The following is a 14,336-nucleotide window of genomic DNA, read 5'->3' on the forward strand; positions in this document are numbered from 1 at the left end:
CATTTCAAGAAACTAAATTAAAAAAAAAAACTTACAAGACATCTGAGGAAATGTAAACATTGATGGCATATTTAATGATGTTAAGGAATGACTAATTTTTAAAAAATAAGAATGGTACTATATTTTTTAAAAAATCCTATCTTTTAGAGGTACATGTAAAAATACACATAAAATGATCTGCTAATAAAGATTTGTTAAAAAGTATTCAGGTGATGGGAAAGAGGATTGATGAAACAAGACTAGCAAGGAATTGGTAATTGCTGGAGACAGGTGACAGTATACAGGAGGATTCATTATACCATTCTCTCTACTTTTGTATGTTTCTATAAAAAATATTTTAAAAGAGGAAGAGAAGGGGAGAATAAAATTAATTGCACTGTATGGACCTTTTATGCATCCTGATTCAACCAAACCATTAAAAAGATTTATAAGAGTACCCAGGTAATCTGAACACTCTATCTTTCATACTTAAATAATTATTAAAATTTTCGGTATGATAATGGTATTAAAAATACCCATACCTTTGAGACATATATGTTAAAATATTTATGGGTGAAATTACATACTATCTGGGATTTGCCTCAAAATAAAACCAAAGGATCAGGATGGGGAGTAGAATTAGAGGTGAAGTAAAGATTAGCCATGAGCTGGTAACTGTTGAAGCCAGATGATGGGTACAGGGGATTCCACATTTCAATTACTCTATTTTTGTATGTTTACGTTTTCCATTATAAAACATTTTTTAAAAATTTTACCCATGGTGTTAGAAGTCAGGATAATGGTTACCTTTAAGGAGAAAATGGGAGCCACCATAAGGGCTTCCTGAGTGGGAGGAATGTTTTATTTCTTACATTAGTTTACTTGGTTCATCAATCTATACATTATGATTTATGCACGTTTCTGTATATATTATTCTGCAACCAAAATGTATTTTTTAAAAAGCAAGAAATCCACTCTTCAGTGCAAGGGAAGACACTATGGTAGAAGTGAAGGTACTACAGCATCACTGAGAAAGCTGTTTTTCAGCATAAAGGCAATGGCCCTAAATAAGTGTCAGACTATGGTCTCAGTTTCCTCATCCATAAGGGGGAATAGCAGCAGCTGCATTAGCTGGCTGTTGTTGAGCATTAAATGGGATGGCACCTATGAAGTGCTTACAACAGAACTAGCAAGGAATGAAGGTTGCCTTTGACTCTTATGTCTGAGGACCTGCCCTGCATTCATGGCCTGCTTGATCCCTAAAATGCAGTGTAGGTACTAAATAGCACTCCTGGTTTTAATCAAAGAGCTCCGCAGCAATAAATTACCCTCATACTGGGAGCCGGACAGATCCCTATTTGCCCGCCCCCAAGGCTCTAATAGAAAACCACTAATGAGACTGAACAGGAGGCACCAGAGCCTCACGCCCATCAGAGAAAACACCGAACACCTCCCCCGCAAGTACTCTGCGTGGAAACGAAATCACTTAAGCAGATGGAAGCTGAAGCCCCACACCCACACCCAGGCATCTTCCCTCTCCCACCCCGCTCCACTCCACCCCACGCCCTCCAATAGCGGCGCGCGGAGCAAAAGCCTCATATCGCCCCTCCTCCTTCCCCCAATCAGCGAGCCCGCACCAGGTCGCAGCGCCCAATCACAGCGCTCCACATGCTAAGGGCAGCACTCCGCGCAAGCGCGTATGGGGGTGGCTTCCGGAAAGGTCCGCACCCAAACTCCAAGTTCCAAAGGCTGTGCAGCGGTCTGGGCAGAGGCGGCGCTGCCACCTACTGCACGATCTTCGGGATGCAGCCCCAGGCGCGGTGCCTGAATTCTCAGGACATACATCTGAACCCAAACACTCAAGAGTTAGGGAATACATGCAATACTACCACACGGGTGCGAAAGTTTTAATTACATTTTATTACACAGCAGAAAAAAAATACTGTCTCAAAGAGTCTCTTTTTTTTTCCCAAGCAGTTTGAGTTTCCAAACCTTACCTCATACCCTAATCTTTTATATAGGGGTAGAATCAAGGGGCCTAGAAATTCGTTCATTCCACATTTCTGGAGCACCTATTATATGGTAGGGCATGAAGTGAAGCAGGCATTATCATCATCCCTAATTTATGACTACAGGAACAAGGTTAAATGACATAGTTTCTGAAAGCTGGCTTAACTAGGGCTCACATCCAGATGTCTGCCCCCAAGGGCAGACTTTTCACCACACCAAACGTCACAATGATGGTATAAAGTGCTGTAAGAATACAGGGTGAGGAAAAAATTCTGACTGGATAGGGGTACAGAGGATATTCAAGGAGGGTAGTCTTCAGTAAACGGTAGCTGTTAACGCTTTTCCAAGTATACTAATCTTAACAAAGACAGTTACCTACATGTGATATTTTATTTATTGCAGACTTACTATACTCATTCTTTGGCAAACAGCTTCTGCTTATTCAGGATCTATGTAAAAGTCCCTGTAAATCTGTCCCCTAATAACAAAGAGCTGACTATATCCTATTCCAAGGCACCAAATATAAGGGTCTTTTCTAATTTTCCCTTCATGCCTAGGAAAGCATTAATAATAGCTTTCCTGAAATTCTTCATTTTCTTCTCTGCACTTCCACAGCACTTTTCTTACAGTTCATGCATGGCATATCAGAACACGCTTTGCAATATAATCAATGGAGTCCATGTTGGTTTCATCACTGGAACAGTGGTTCCCAAAAGGAGTACTAATGGCCCCAGAGGACAACTAGAAATATGGGGGTGTTTTCTAACTATCACAGTGACTGCAGGGAGTACTGAATGGGCAGAAGATAGGAAAATTAGATACCCTGCAATGCACAGACTGTCCAACACATCAAAACATTGTCCTTGTTGGGGGCCAGAGTTTTCGGTATAGAAGGCTGATACAAATATGGCCTAGAAAAGGCAAGGAGCTCTGTGGGGACGAACTGGAATGGAGGTTTCAGCATGAATTCATTATTTGTAAAATATGAAAACGTAAACTTATATGCATGTATGTGCATATATGTTTATGTGGCTATGTATACTTATTTTTCCTAGTTCTAGCCACTGAATAAGCCAAAAGGCAAAAACTCCACAGTAGCAAGAGGACAACTTGTGCACAGATCTTGGTTTCTAATACCATTCCTTACTAAAAGGAACCAGGACTCCTTGGAGAAATAGTTGATTCCAGGGCTAGAGCAGGAAAGGTACAAGATGGAAAACTGGGAGTCAGGTTGAAAGGACTTCTACCAGCCAACACTGAAAATATGTGACCACCCAAATAACAAGGATGGTAACGAATCATTAAAAGAAAAAGAGGAATCCACAATCCACAAGACCAAACTGATAATAAACAGAGAAAGAAATGGGAGGGAATGGAAGGCTCTTACTTACATTAGAATATTGAGTACTAATTACTAAATGTGGAGGTATTAACGAATTGGAAAACCATCATTTTGCAACCACCATAGTAAAGATTGATTCAGGCAAGAAGCTAAATGGATACTAAACTTAGGGGGAAACTTCCTATAAGCAGCAGGACAGTGGCATGATACTAAAGTATCTCTCCACAGATTGCCCATTAGTCACAAGGGAGAAAAACAGTAACTCTCCAGAGGAAAAATCACACACACTTGACTGGGTGATCAAAGTTAACCTCACCAGTGAGGGCAGATGGACATCGGGTGTCTCCAGATGAGAAGACATCCTGAGATGGACACAACATTACTGACAACATTCTGGCCAGGGGACCCTTCCTTGAATCTAATTATGAAGAAATACAAGACAAATCCCAAAAGAAGAATATTCTATTAAAAAAAGGGACTGGCTTCTTAAAAAATGTCAGGTAGTATACACCAAAGCACTCAGCTTAACGGGCTATAACATATGTAACAAACTCTCAAATGGTTAAAAAAAAAAATGTGTGTATAGAGAATGAGAAAGCAAAAACAAAAGGGTCAAAATGATGACAACTGGTGAATCTGGGCAAAGAGTATACAGATGCTCTTTGTATTATTCTTACAAGTTTTTGTAAGTTTAAAATAATTTACAAATAAAAGTTAAAATATTTGCCCCGTGTACCATGGCATCTATGACACGGCAGACATTAACACGAATAAAAAAAAAAAAATCAACCTGTTGACAATGGACAGAACTAACTCCATTTTACATATAAACAAAGGCAAAGTACTTTTTGGGGCGAAATTTGAAAATAAGCTGAATTTTCCATAGATGCAACTACCATGTAAACTGAAGACAGTAATTAGACTTGTTCAGAACTTTACCAAGAGGGTTCACCATTTTGTGAATTAAACTGTGTCCCATATGATAATGCCACTCCTGGTATTGGACCTTGCCGGTATACCATATCTGTACCCATCTGCATTTCTATCTATTCACAGTGATTCTACATTTCAGTGCAAGTATGTAGTTACTTACCTTCAGATTCTCCACAGCTCTGCTTTGGTTAGCCCCTGCCTACATAGCCATTCCAGGACATACAAACCAATTTTGCTCTTGCAATAACATCATCAGGGGAGAAAATTATGAGTTCTTTGAAAGCCCTCCCCACCCCAAGCTTGGCCATCACAGACAGCTACAAAAGAATGTCTCCCTCCTCCTTCCCCCCACTTATTAGAAGAATCCATAAACACAGGGAGACTTTATTCTTTAACATAAGCCCAAAAAAGCAGAGAAAGAAATCTGGGGGAGAATATTAGATCAGCACTAGAATTGATCAAAAAATTACATCAGTCCCATAAAACTATCAGCAATCATCTGACTTTATCATGTCCTCATGATGTTACATATAATGTATATTACATATATGAAGTATTTATATTTCTACAAAATGTTCATAGGGTCAGTGACTTCTTTTAGAGATTTCATTTTATTTAGAGACAGAGCAAGAACACAAGTGGGGAGAGGGGCAGAGGGGGAGGGAAAGGGAAAGAGAATCTAAAGCAGACTCGATGCTGAGCGCAGAGCCAGCCATGGGGCTTGATCTAACAACCCTGAGATCATGACCTGAACTAAAACCAAGAGTTAGAGTCAACGCTTAACTGACTGAGCCTCCCAGGCGCCCCTAGGCCTTGTTATTTTAGGAAAGGCTGCTACCTGTGTAATATGACCTAGAGAACAAGGAAAGGGAAGAATAATTAGGAGCCTACTGCCTGAGAAGATGTTAGCTAACTATTTTTCCTAAATGGATTGTATGAAATTATAACACTGCTTTCAAATCTATTACATGGTAATAAAAAGAGTCAGAAAGAGCTCTAAAGACCACAAGTTAAAAAATTACAATAAAAAAGGATGAAAATATAAAATATATTTTTCTCTGCAGATAATATAAAACAGAGACAACCTGCATGGTAACTAACTATATGACTAAAATGGATAAAAAACAAGAAAGAAGAGAATTGTTTACATAATTTAGGGAGACTAATCAAGGCAAAAATTAAATAGAAATTTTCAGGATAGCAAAAATGATTTTGCCACATGTAAAATAATATAGTAAATAAATAAATATAATAAATAAAATAATCTAATTCTTTGTAAGACTTAAAATGTGCTTATATGAATGGGATCATCATAAAAGCATGATTTCATAAATACATCATACGAACATGATGGTAAACATACAGAGTGAATGACATGACATATCTAACAGCTCAATAGGTACCTACCAAGGTGACAATGTTCTTTTTCTCTTGCTTCCCATTTATGGCTGTCCACATATGCTGCAGAAAGCAGTCCTCTTTCACCTGAGGAAAAAAGTCAATTATTAACAGGTGTGGCTTCGCAACGGGTTCAGTTTATATGTCTTATTAAACATAGCTTTGTCATATTTTCAATGTACTAGGTTATGTAAAGATTCTAGTATGATACTATAACCAATATCGCAGAGTTCATAATTCAGTTCATGACAACATGCATTCCACCTCTAACAAGTAGAAGATACAGAAAAACCGAAAATTTCTACAATAATGTTACGGGTAAGAATGTTGGTAATTTTGTTCCTATAACTTTAGTACTAGAAGCCATTTGTTGCCCCTACATTATAGCCTAAGTGAGCCCTAGAACTCCTTCTTATAACCCAAATACTTGCTGAACTGTTGATTAACTCATTAACGGAATGCTTTATAATCATTAGCCCTAAAAACATTTCCATCTGACTTGGATCAGCATATTTACCCTCACTCACATAAAGCAAAGAGTATCTTACCCAGTAACCAAGCACCCTACTGGTAAATAAGAGAAACCTAACAAGCCAGAGTTGAGGTAACTCACTAGATGGTATAACTGTATTCCCAGAACCTGGCACAATGACTGGTATACGGCAATGCTCGATAAACATAAGCTCAAGGAATGAATGAGCAGCAACTTAACCAAAACTAGAACCTTTTGTGTTTTAAAGGACATCATTAAGAAAGTGAAATGCCAACTCACAGAATGGAGAAAATATTTGCAAATTACTTACCTGATAAGGAAGGGACTTATATCCAGAATATGTAAATGGCTCTTACAACTCAAAATTTAAAAAGACAACCCACTGAAAAATGGGCAAAGGATTTGAACAGACATTTCTTAAAAACAAAAATGCACAGATAAATGGCCAAGTACATGGAAAGATGTTTAATATGATTTGCCATTAGGGAAATGCAAAGTACACTGAAATACAACTTGATACTCTCTCTAGAATGACTATAATAAAAAAGACATAGTAACAGCTATTGATAAGGATGTAGAGAAACTGGAACCCTCATATATTGTAGGTGACCAGCCACTTTGGAAAAGTTTGGTAGTTCCTCAAAATGTTAATGATGTGGAAAACAAAGACAGAAGAAAAATTATTAAATTTCCTTACTACCTACAGCCATTGACAAGTCCTTGAAACAGGTAGAGTGACATTCCTCAAGGACTCAACTGCCTTTACGTTGATACTTTGCTAAGGACAAAAGGCAATCTTGGCCCAACCCCCAGGTCCCTGTGAGTCTACTTTCACATATAAGAATTCCTTTGGAAACTTCCTTTATCTCTACCCCTCAGGATACATGTTGGCAATTATCCCCCAAGTATATGAACCATTGATAGACATCTGAGGGTCTCAGACTGAGTTTTTACTAAACAGTAATAAATGACCTTTCCTAACAATAGCTAGCCCCCTCAGGATCCTGGAAACCTTGTTTCCAAAATACCTGGGAGGCTTACATTATCCCTAACCCCCTCCCAGCTTGAAAGTATATAATGGGTGACTCCTCATGACCCCAGTGCAGCTCTTACTGCCCTCTCGTCCTCGTGCTTTAATGAAAGCACCTTTTTGCACCAAAGACGTCTCAAGAATTCTGTCTTGGCCTTCGGCTTGGAACCCTAACATCTTTCCTACATCATTAACATGGAGTTACCATGCAACCCGGCAATCTCACTCCTAGGTATATACCCAGGAGAAATGAAATCATGTATCCACACAAAAATTGGTATACAAATGGTCATAGCAATATTATTCATAATAGCCCCAAAGTGAAAATAATGCAAATATCCAACAATTAATAAAAAGATAAACAAAATGTGATAAATTCTTACCATAGAATATTATTTGGCAATAAAAAGAAATGAAGTATTGATACAGGCTACAACATGGATGAACCTTGAAAACTTTATGTTAAGTGAAAAAGAAGCCAGTCACAAAAGGCCACATATTACATAACTCCATTTATATGAAATGCCCATAACAGGCAAATCCATAGAAACAGATTAGTGGTTGCCTAGAACTGGAGGGAAGGGAGTCAGGAAAGCTTGTAGGAAAATGGGGAATGACTGCTAATGACTATGAGGGGTTTTTTGAGGTGATAAAAATGTGCTAAGGTGATGATTGTGCAACACTGTGTATATATATATATTAAAGAAAAAACCCACTGCATTGAATTATTGAAATGGGTGAACTGTATCTCAATAAAGCTATTTACAAGAAAAAAAAAGGAAGGAATGGCAGATAAGTATCTAAAGGTCACACAGTCCATAATGCGACAGCATGGGAGTTACCTTAATTACCTTAATTAAAAGGAGTCACCCTCCCTTACTGTAATTACAGGTCAAAACTTTACTAGAATAATATGCTAAATTTGAGGCCTAAAGCTTAAGCAATGATGCAGTAATATGAAAAAGCTTCCAAAGACTATCTCAAAGTGGAACTAAGAGATTTTTAAAGAAATAATAACCATTAAAAAGTGCCTACACTTCAAGTGTATTATTTAAAAAAATTAGATGTTTGGCATAATACCTTTTCATAGAAACATTTTTCATAGCACACATTTTTCAAAGAAACAATGTTATAAATTGTTAGTTACATTCCTACATCTGCCAAGAAGGATGAATAAAATCCAATGGCATTAGCTGTGTAGCTGTACAAGTCAGGAGTGGGAGACCTGAGATTTGGTCTGAATTTTACCAGTTGGTCGAAAACTAGAGATCCTGCAGTTACAAATGAAGGAGCTGACCTTGGTGATAGTCAAGGTCCCTGCTTGTTCTTACATAGAACCAAAAGAATAAATTCACCTAATTCATTCATAATTTATAGCAGCATTTCTATGCAAACTGAATTCCAATTTCTAAAACCAGGAAGGTGTCTCCTTTCTGTGGGAAACAAGAGCAGTTCTTCTCTATGTGAGCATGAGCTAAGGACTATTAAGCTATATACATCAGGATACCAGTGACTTATTCTCTATTATTACTATAATTTCTTATTCTCTATTTCTGCTTCTAGCATAAGAAATCACCCTTTCCTATTCTGGAGTCAGAAAAGACAATTATGAAGGTCAATGTTCAAAGAGTTTCTAATTGGAAGACAAAAAGGCAGGGGAAGTAATGGTGGGGAAAGACAGGAATCCAAGAGTGCCCTTTGTGTACAGTTGTTCAAGGGGGATCACATGAACTGAAAACAAAAAACAAACGAAGACCAGTAAATCTACAAAAGGTAAACCCAGCAACCCTTATATACATGAACTTTTTAAAGTTTGCTTTATAAGAAAGTAACCAGTAATCACTTTCCATCTCCAATGAGTATAGAACAAAAGGGTTTAAGGACGAAGAATTTAAATTTGGCAAATGGCGAATTTTCCTAGACCAATAGAAACCAATGATAAATGTAGGAATGAGTGGCCAAGTCTGGTAGGCAGAAAAATGACCCTCCAAAAGACGTCCATGTCTTAATCTCCAGAACCCGTGAACATGTTAGGGTACACAGCTAAAGGGGATTGAGGTTAAGACCAAATCAGCTGATGTTAAAATGAGGCGATTGTACTGGGTTATTCAGGTGAACCCAATGTATTCACAAGGTCTTTAAAAGTGAAAAAGGGGGAAAGACAGGTACTACTGATGAAGGGTATAGGAAGGAAGGCAGGCAGGCAGGGACAAGCCCCATCCCCGCCCTAAGAAGAAACCACCCTTAAAAGGATTTACACAGCCCTGGAAGAAGCCCTCCACCCTTTCCCATATGATACACAGGTGACAAAAATCTGATTGGATGACAGGCACAGGGAGCGTTAATCAGATTGAAACAGCCCACCACCAAGCCCATAAAAAGCCCGAGACTCAGAAACTCCGGTGGCAACCCCTTTGGGTCCCCTCCCTCCTTGGGAGCTTGTGCTATCACTTTGCTATCGCTCAATAAACCTTGCTTCTCTGTCCACTACTGTCTGGTCTCCCTCTTCACACTTCAAAGTGGTGTGACCAAGAACCGTGGGCATGGACGGAGAAAAAAAAATCCTGCAACACTATGATGTATGAAGGATGGGGTGCTATAAGGCCTTGACTTGCTCGTGTTCAAGATGTTTGAAAAAGGGGAGCATCAGCCAAGGAATGTAAGGGGTTTCTCGAAGAGGGAAAAGACATGGAAACAGATTTTCCCCTAGAGATTCCTGAAGGAAACCCGTCTTTTTCAACACCTTGAATTTAGCACAGCTAGACCCTATGTTGGACTTCTGACCTACAGAACTGTACCATAATACTTGTATTGTTTTAAACCACCGAATTTGTGGTAATTTGTTACAACAGCAATAGGAAATTACTACACCTTAAGAAAGACAAACATTCCATTTCTGTAAGCCTTTTAAAGCAAGATGTTTATCTTTCTGATACTTTACAAATGACGTCATTTAAAAAAAAATCTTTGCATTTCTGTATAGTAGTTGGAAGGTCTGTATATTAACATTAGAATCAAAGATTCCTATGAAGTCAGAATGTTAAATTGGGTTAACAATGGTAAAGCGGAAAATCTAAAAGTTTCTTAAACTTTAATGTGTATGTGAACCTTGATAAAGTGAAGGTTCTGATTCAGTAGGTCTTCAGTGGGGACAGAGACTCTATTTCTAACAATTTTCCACGTGATACAATGTTAATCCTCAGACCACACTGAAGTAAGTGGATAAAACAATAACAGCCTCCCAGTTTCAGGTCTGAGTCTGAATAATCCCACTCTGCAAATGCCACCCAACAGTATATACAAACCTTTCTTGAACTTGGCTATCCTTCCAGTTAGCTTTGGGAGCAACCATATTCTCTAAGATAAAACTCTCCACCATAAAAAGAAATATTTCCTCTATTTAATTCCAGAAAAGCTACCTCCGAAGACCATAATTTCAAATTTTAGTGAAAAGTGAATGGCTCTATATACTTACTCATTTTATAGTTAATTTTGGCCTTCAGACCAATGTCTCCAAACATGTTTTCCATCCAAAGAAAAGCAGTGATTGTTGACACAGATGTGCTCTAGAGTCACAAAGTCTGCAGCTGGAATCCTTGCCTGGCTAATAAATCGTATGAAACCTGGACAAGTTGCATAGTCTCTGAGCCTCTTTCATCATATGTAAAATAGAGAAATATTGCCTACCTTGTATCATAGTTGCAATGAGGGCATGTTAAGTGCCTACTCAAATGTTCACTATGTAATAGGTCCCAATAAATTTGCTTTCTCTACTCTCTTCATAACTTTAAATCACTTTTCTAGTTTGTACCAAGTACATTTCCCCTTCTCTTATCCCGTAATGGCTCAAGATGTTACGCTGCCTTAAAAGTCAATCACCTTATCTGCACTGTCAAATCCGGGATGGTCCTTAATGCACTACCCAGCATACTCCTATTACTTGCCTTAGAGCTTCCAGTTCCTGATTTCCAGACTCCTTTCTTCTGTGATCTAACCTAGTGCTTATTCAATAGAACCTAATGATGGAAATAATCAATTCTGAGCAGTGAAACTGTAGCCACTAACTACAGGTCTCTACTGAACACTTAAAATGTGGTCAGTGTGACTAAAAAACCTGAATTTCTTATTTTAACTAATTTCAATAGCCACATGTAGCTAATAGCTACCACAGTGTAACAACACAGGTATATCTGACTGCAAGTTCACCAGTGGAGAACAAAATGCTAACTGGAAATTCAATTCACCCTTATCTAATATCCATTCCCTTGTTAGAAAGATTGCCTCAAACACTATGCAACCATGATAGTCTCCCTGATACACAATTCAAGGTCTTGTGTAAATTGAAAAGCATTTACTAAGAGCCATAATGCTAGCAAATAGATAGAGCAGCTAATTCTTATTGAGATGCCAGGTACTGTACATACTGCTTTACCTAATGTGTAGCACTAAACATTTTCACTTGCTAGGTCAACCAGTTAATCTTCAGAAAACCTGGTGGCCAACAATAAGGTTTTGAGTTGATAATTAATAGCTGTTCCTAAAGAACTGTGAACAACAGTGTAAGTGTTGGTTTTTAATAGGAGCTAGAGGGTATGTTGGGAAGAGAAGATAACAGGCACTGGAAACATCAATTGTGATTACTGCATTTTAGTCATATAATCATACACCTATCAGGGTTTAGCTTGTATAAATGTCAACTTTTCCTAATGTCTTTATCAGCAGATCCATTAAAAACATTTTGAGTGAGGTGCCGTTTACTCAAATATCCAAGTACAGTTGACCCTTGAATAATATGACTTTGAACTGCAGGGGTCCACTTACATAGATTATTTTCAATAAATACAGTATAGTCCTCTAGAATTACTAAATCTTTACTAAAGATTTTAGTAACATTTTCCGTAGCTCACTTTACTGTGAAGAATACACTATACAATTACATAAAACATAAAAAATAAGTGTTAATGGACTGTTTGTTACGGGTAAGATCAACAGTAGGCTTAAGTTTGGGGGGAGTCAAAACTTAAACACAATTTTCCAACTGCCCGGGATCATGCCTCTAACCCCTGAGTTGTTCAAGGGTCAACTATACTTCAGAAGTACCTATTGGCTCTACACGTGGAAAACTGGCATAGAAAGGTAACTCAAAAGTTGTGCCCCAGGTCATCAGATAATGAGAAATTAGCACTGAAATTCTTATCCCAAGTGGAGACCAAAGGTCTCCAACTGTGAGGTGGTGAGGAGTAGGTTTAGGACGCCCCTCCAAAGACACTTAAGCAGGGAGGAAAACTTCCTAGCTCTGAAGTGGGCACATTTGGACTCTTCATGGTCAGGAGAGAGACCCTAACACACAAACCCTGCAAATCATATGCAAAAGACCTCATGGCCATAACTTCATCTACTCTGCACACCCCTGGACGGGCAGGCACTATTTTGGGTAAGGAGACGGGTCCGAGGCCATACTTCCCCTTGCTGTACTACCCAACGCTCCAAATGGTTAGCAACGAGATCCCAGAAGCATTTCCTGTCCTGTTGAAAGCCCACAGCTCCCTTCACTAAAGGAAGAGTTATCAGGTGACTAAAGAAGTAGCCCCACAAAAGCAGAACAGCCACCAACCTGCCAGAGAGAGCGGAAGCAGAGGCACTTTCCGCGCCAGAAGGAAGCAGCGGCTCAATATGAGGGCTGCCATCTTGGAGCATACCAAGAGGATGAACGTCCGGGGATTGCGGGCAGAGGAAGGGGTGGGGTCATAGGCCGACGCTCCGCCCCCCTCTCCGGCTCCCGTAGTTGGTGTGGCCCGGGACAGCATGGCTGCCACGATTCGGCTGCGGAAGCACGACGTGTTGCAGGCGCTGCGGAGTTCGGTGTATCCCCGGGTGGGAGGCTCAGGCTCCACATGCTGCCGCTGCCCTCTCGGAGGTATCCGCGGCCTCTGGTCGTGAAGGAGGGGAGGATGGGAAAGAGGGGAGGTTAACACCTCAGCAGGCATCACTTGGGAAATAACAGCTCCTCAGTCACTCTCTGGCCTGGAGCTTTCGAGCTTGCTCTTTCGTCCTCTGGTTGCGTGCGTGTGCAGCACTGGCTCTGGGTGTCATGGACACCCGTGTGCCTGGGAACGAAAGGACAGCCGGGCTGGGGTCTCGACCTTGAGGCTGTAGTAGTCCCTCAGAGGAGGCGACGCTGTTGTCTGGAAATCTCTCCCCCTTGGGTGTACTGTTCTGCACAATTCGGTAGCAGAGGTCTTAGACTCTGAGTTTGGCGCCCCAGCTCTGCCGCTGATAGTCTGGAAGACCTTGTGCAGGTTTTTCATTTGTAAAATTGTCCCTTAATAACTTTATGGAAATGATTAAATTTGAATATACTGGTGAGTGATAATAAAATACTTAACACTTGGTGTCAGGTATTACTCTCTGCATTTAACGTGTATTAATTCCTTTTCTCTTCACAACCCTCGGTGAGAGAGTTTCCCATTCTTTCCTCTATTTACAGGGGTGGAAACAGCTAAGCCAAGTAATTAGCCCAAGGTGAGAGGAAAGTGGTAGAGGAAGGATTTGCACTCAGGCAGCACATCAGTACAATCCTGCTGTAACCGTATCTCTGGACTCTCTCCTCATAAATAGACAACACTTTTTTTATTGGTAACCCGTTATTGCAGTACAGAGAGGTCTTCAGTGAATGATTCTTTGACCAGGCTCCACTCCGTGCACAGCCAAGCATCCAAAAGAAATGTTTCCCAAACTTATCTTTTCTACTAAGCTGTGGTCAGTGATTTCTGATACATCATGAGGATACCAACAACCCAATTCTGAGAGGCCTTAACTCCTGATTTCACAAATGGCAGAACCGGGAATTCCAGCGGTCACACTCTAGCTGTTTGCACTACCCTATGCGCTTCCACCTAGATAAACCGAAACTAAATTTACCAGTTTGACGTTTAAACAGTAACCTTTAGTTTTGTTTTTTTGTTTTTTTATTCCCTTGTAATCCCATAACTAGATGGGGAATGTATATTTATTTGTCTTTCACTTCCCAGATTCCTCTCAACCCATCTCCATACAGTTAATCACTAGCTCCTTTCACACACAAAAACAAAACTTGCTGAGAATTTGAATTTTCTGATAGTTTAGAGATGTTTACTTTTCCACCAGGGTGA

General features: G+C 39.6%; 2 protein-coding genes across 3 annotated transcripts in view; one reads left to right on the plus strand and one right to left on the minus strand.

Annotated features, from left to right (window-relative positions):
• MRPS27 (mitochondrial ribosomal protein S27) overlaps positions 1-12,888 on the minus strand; it is a 105,062-nt gene extending 92,174 nt beyond the window's left edge. For both annotated transcript variants that reach the window (XM_028089618.2, XM_028089617.2), the window contains exons 1-2: positions 12,800-12,888; positions 5,672-5,749 (exon numbers count right to left, since the gene is read on the minus strand). In XM_028089618.2, coding sequence (XP_027945419.2) covers positions 5,672-5,749; positions 12,800-12,872 — 151 coding nt within the window. In that variant the 5' untranslated portion in view covers positions 12,873-12,888. The remainder of the gene's footprint in view (positions 1-5,671; positions 5,750-12,799) is intronic.
• Positions 12,889-12,979: 91 nt separating this feature from the next.
• Positions 12,980-14,336, plus strand: part of PTCD2 (pentatricopeptide repeat domain 2) — a 30,994-nt gene continuing 29,637 nt past the window's right edge. The window contains exon 1 of the mRNA XM_028089620.1: positions 12,980-13,102. Coding sequence (XP_027945421.1) covers positions 12,991-13,102 — 112 coding nt within the window. The 5' untranslated portion in view covers positions 12,980-12,990. The remainder of the gene's footprint in view (positions 13,103-14,336) is intronic.

Source organism: Eumetopias jubatus, unplaced genomic scaffold (assembly GCF_037043125.1).
Source record: "Eumetopias jubatus isolate StellerSeaLion01/CBP00866 unplaced genomic scaffold, mEumJub1_p1.0 scaffold_5, whole genome shotgun sequence".
Taxonomy (NCBI): Eukaryota; Metazoa; Chordata; class Mammalia; order Carnivora; family Otariidae; genus Eumetopias; species Eumetopias jubatus.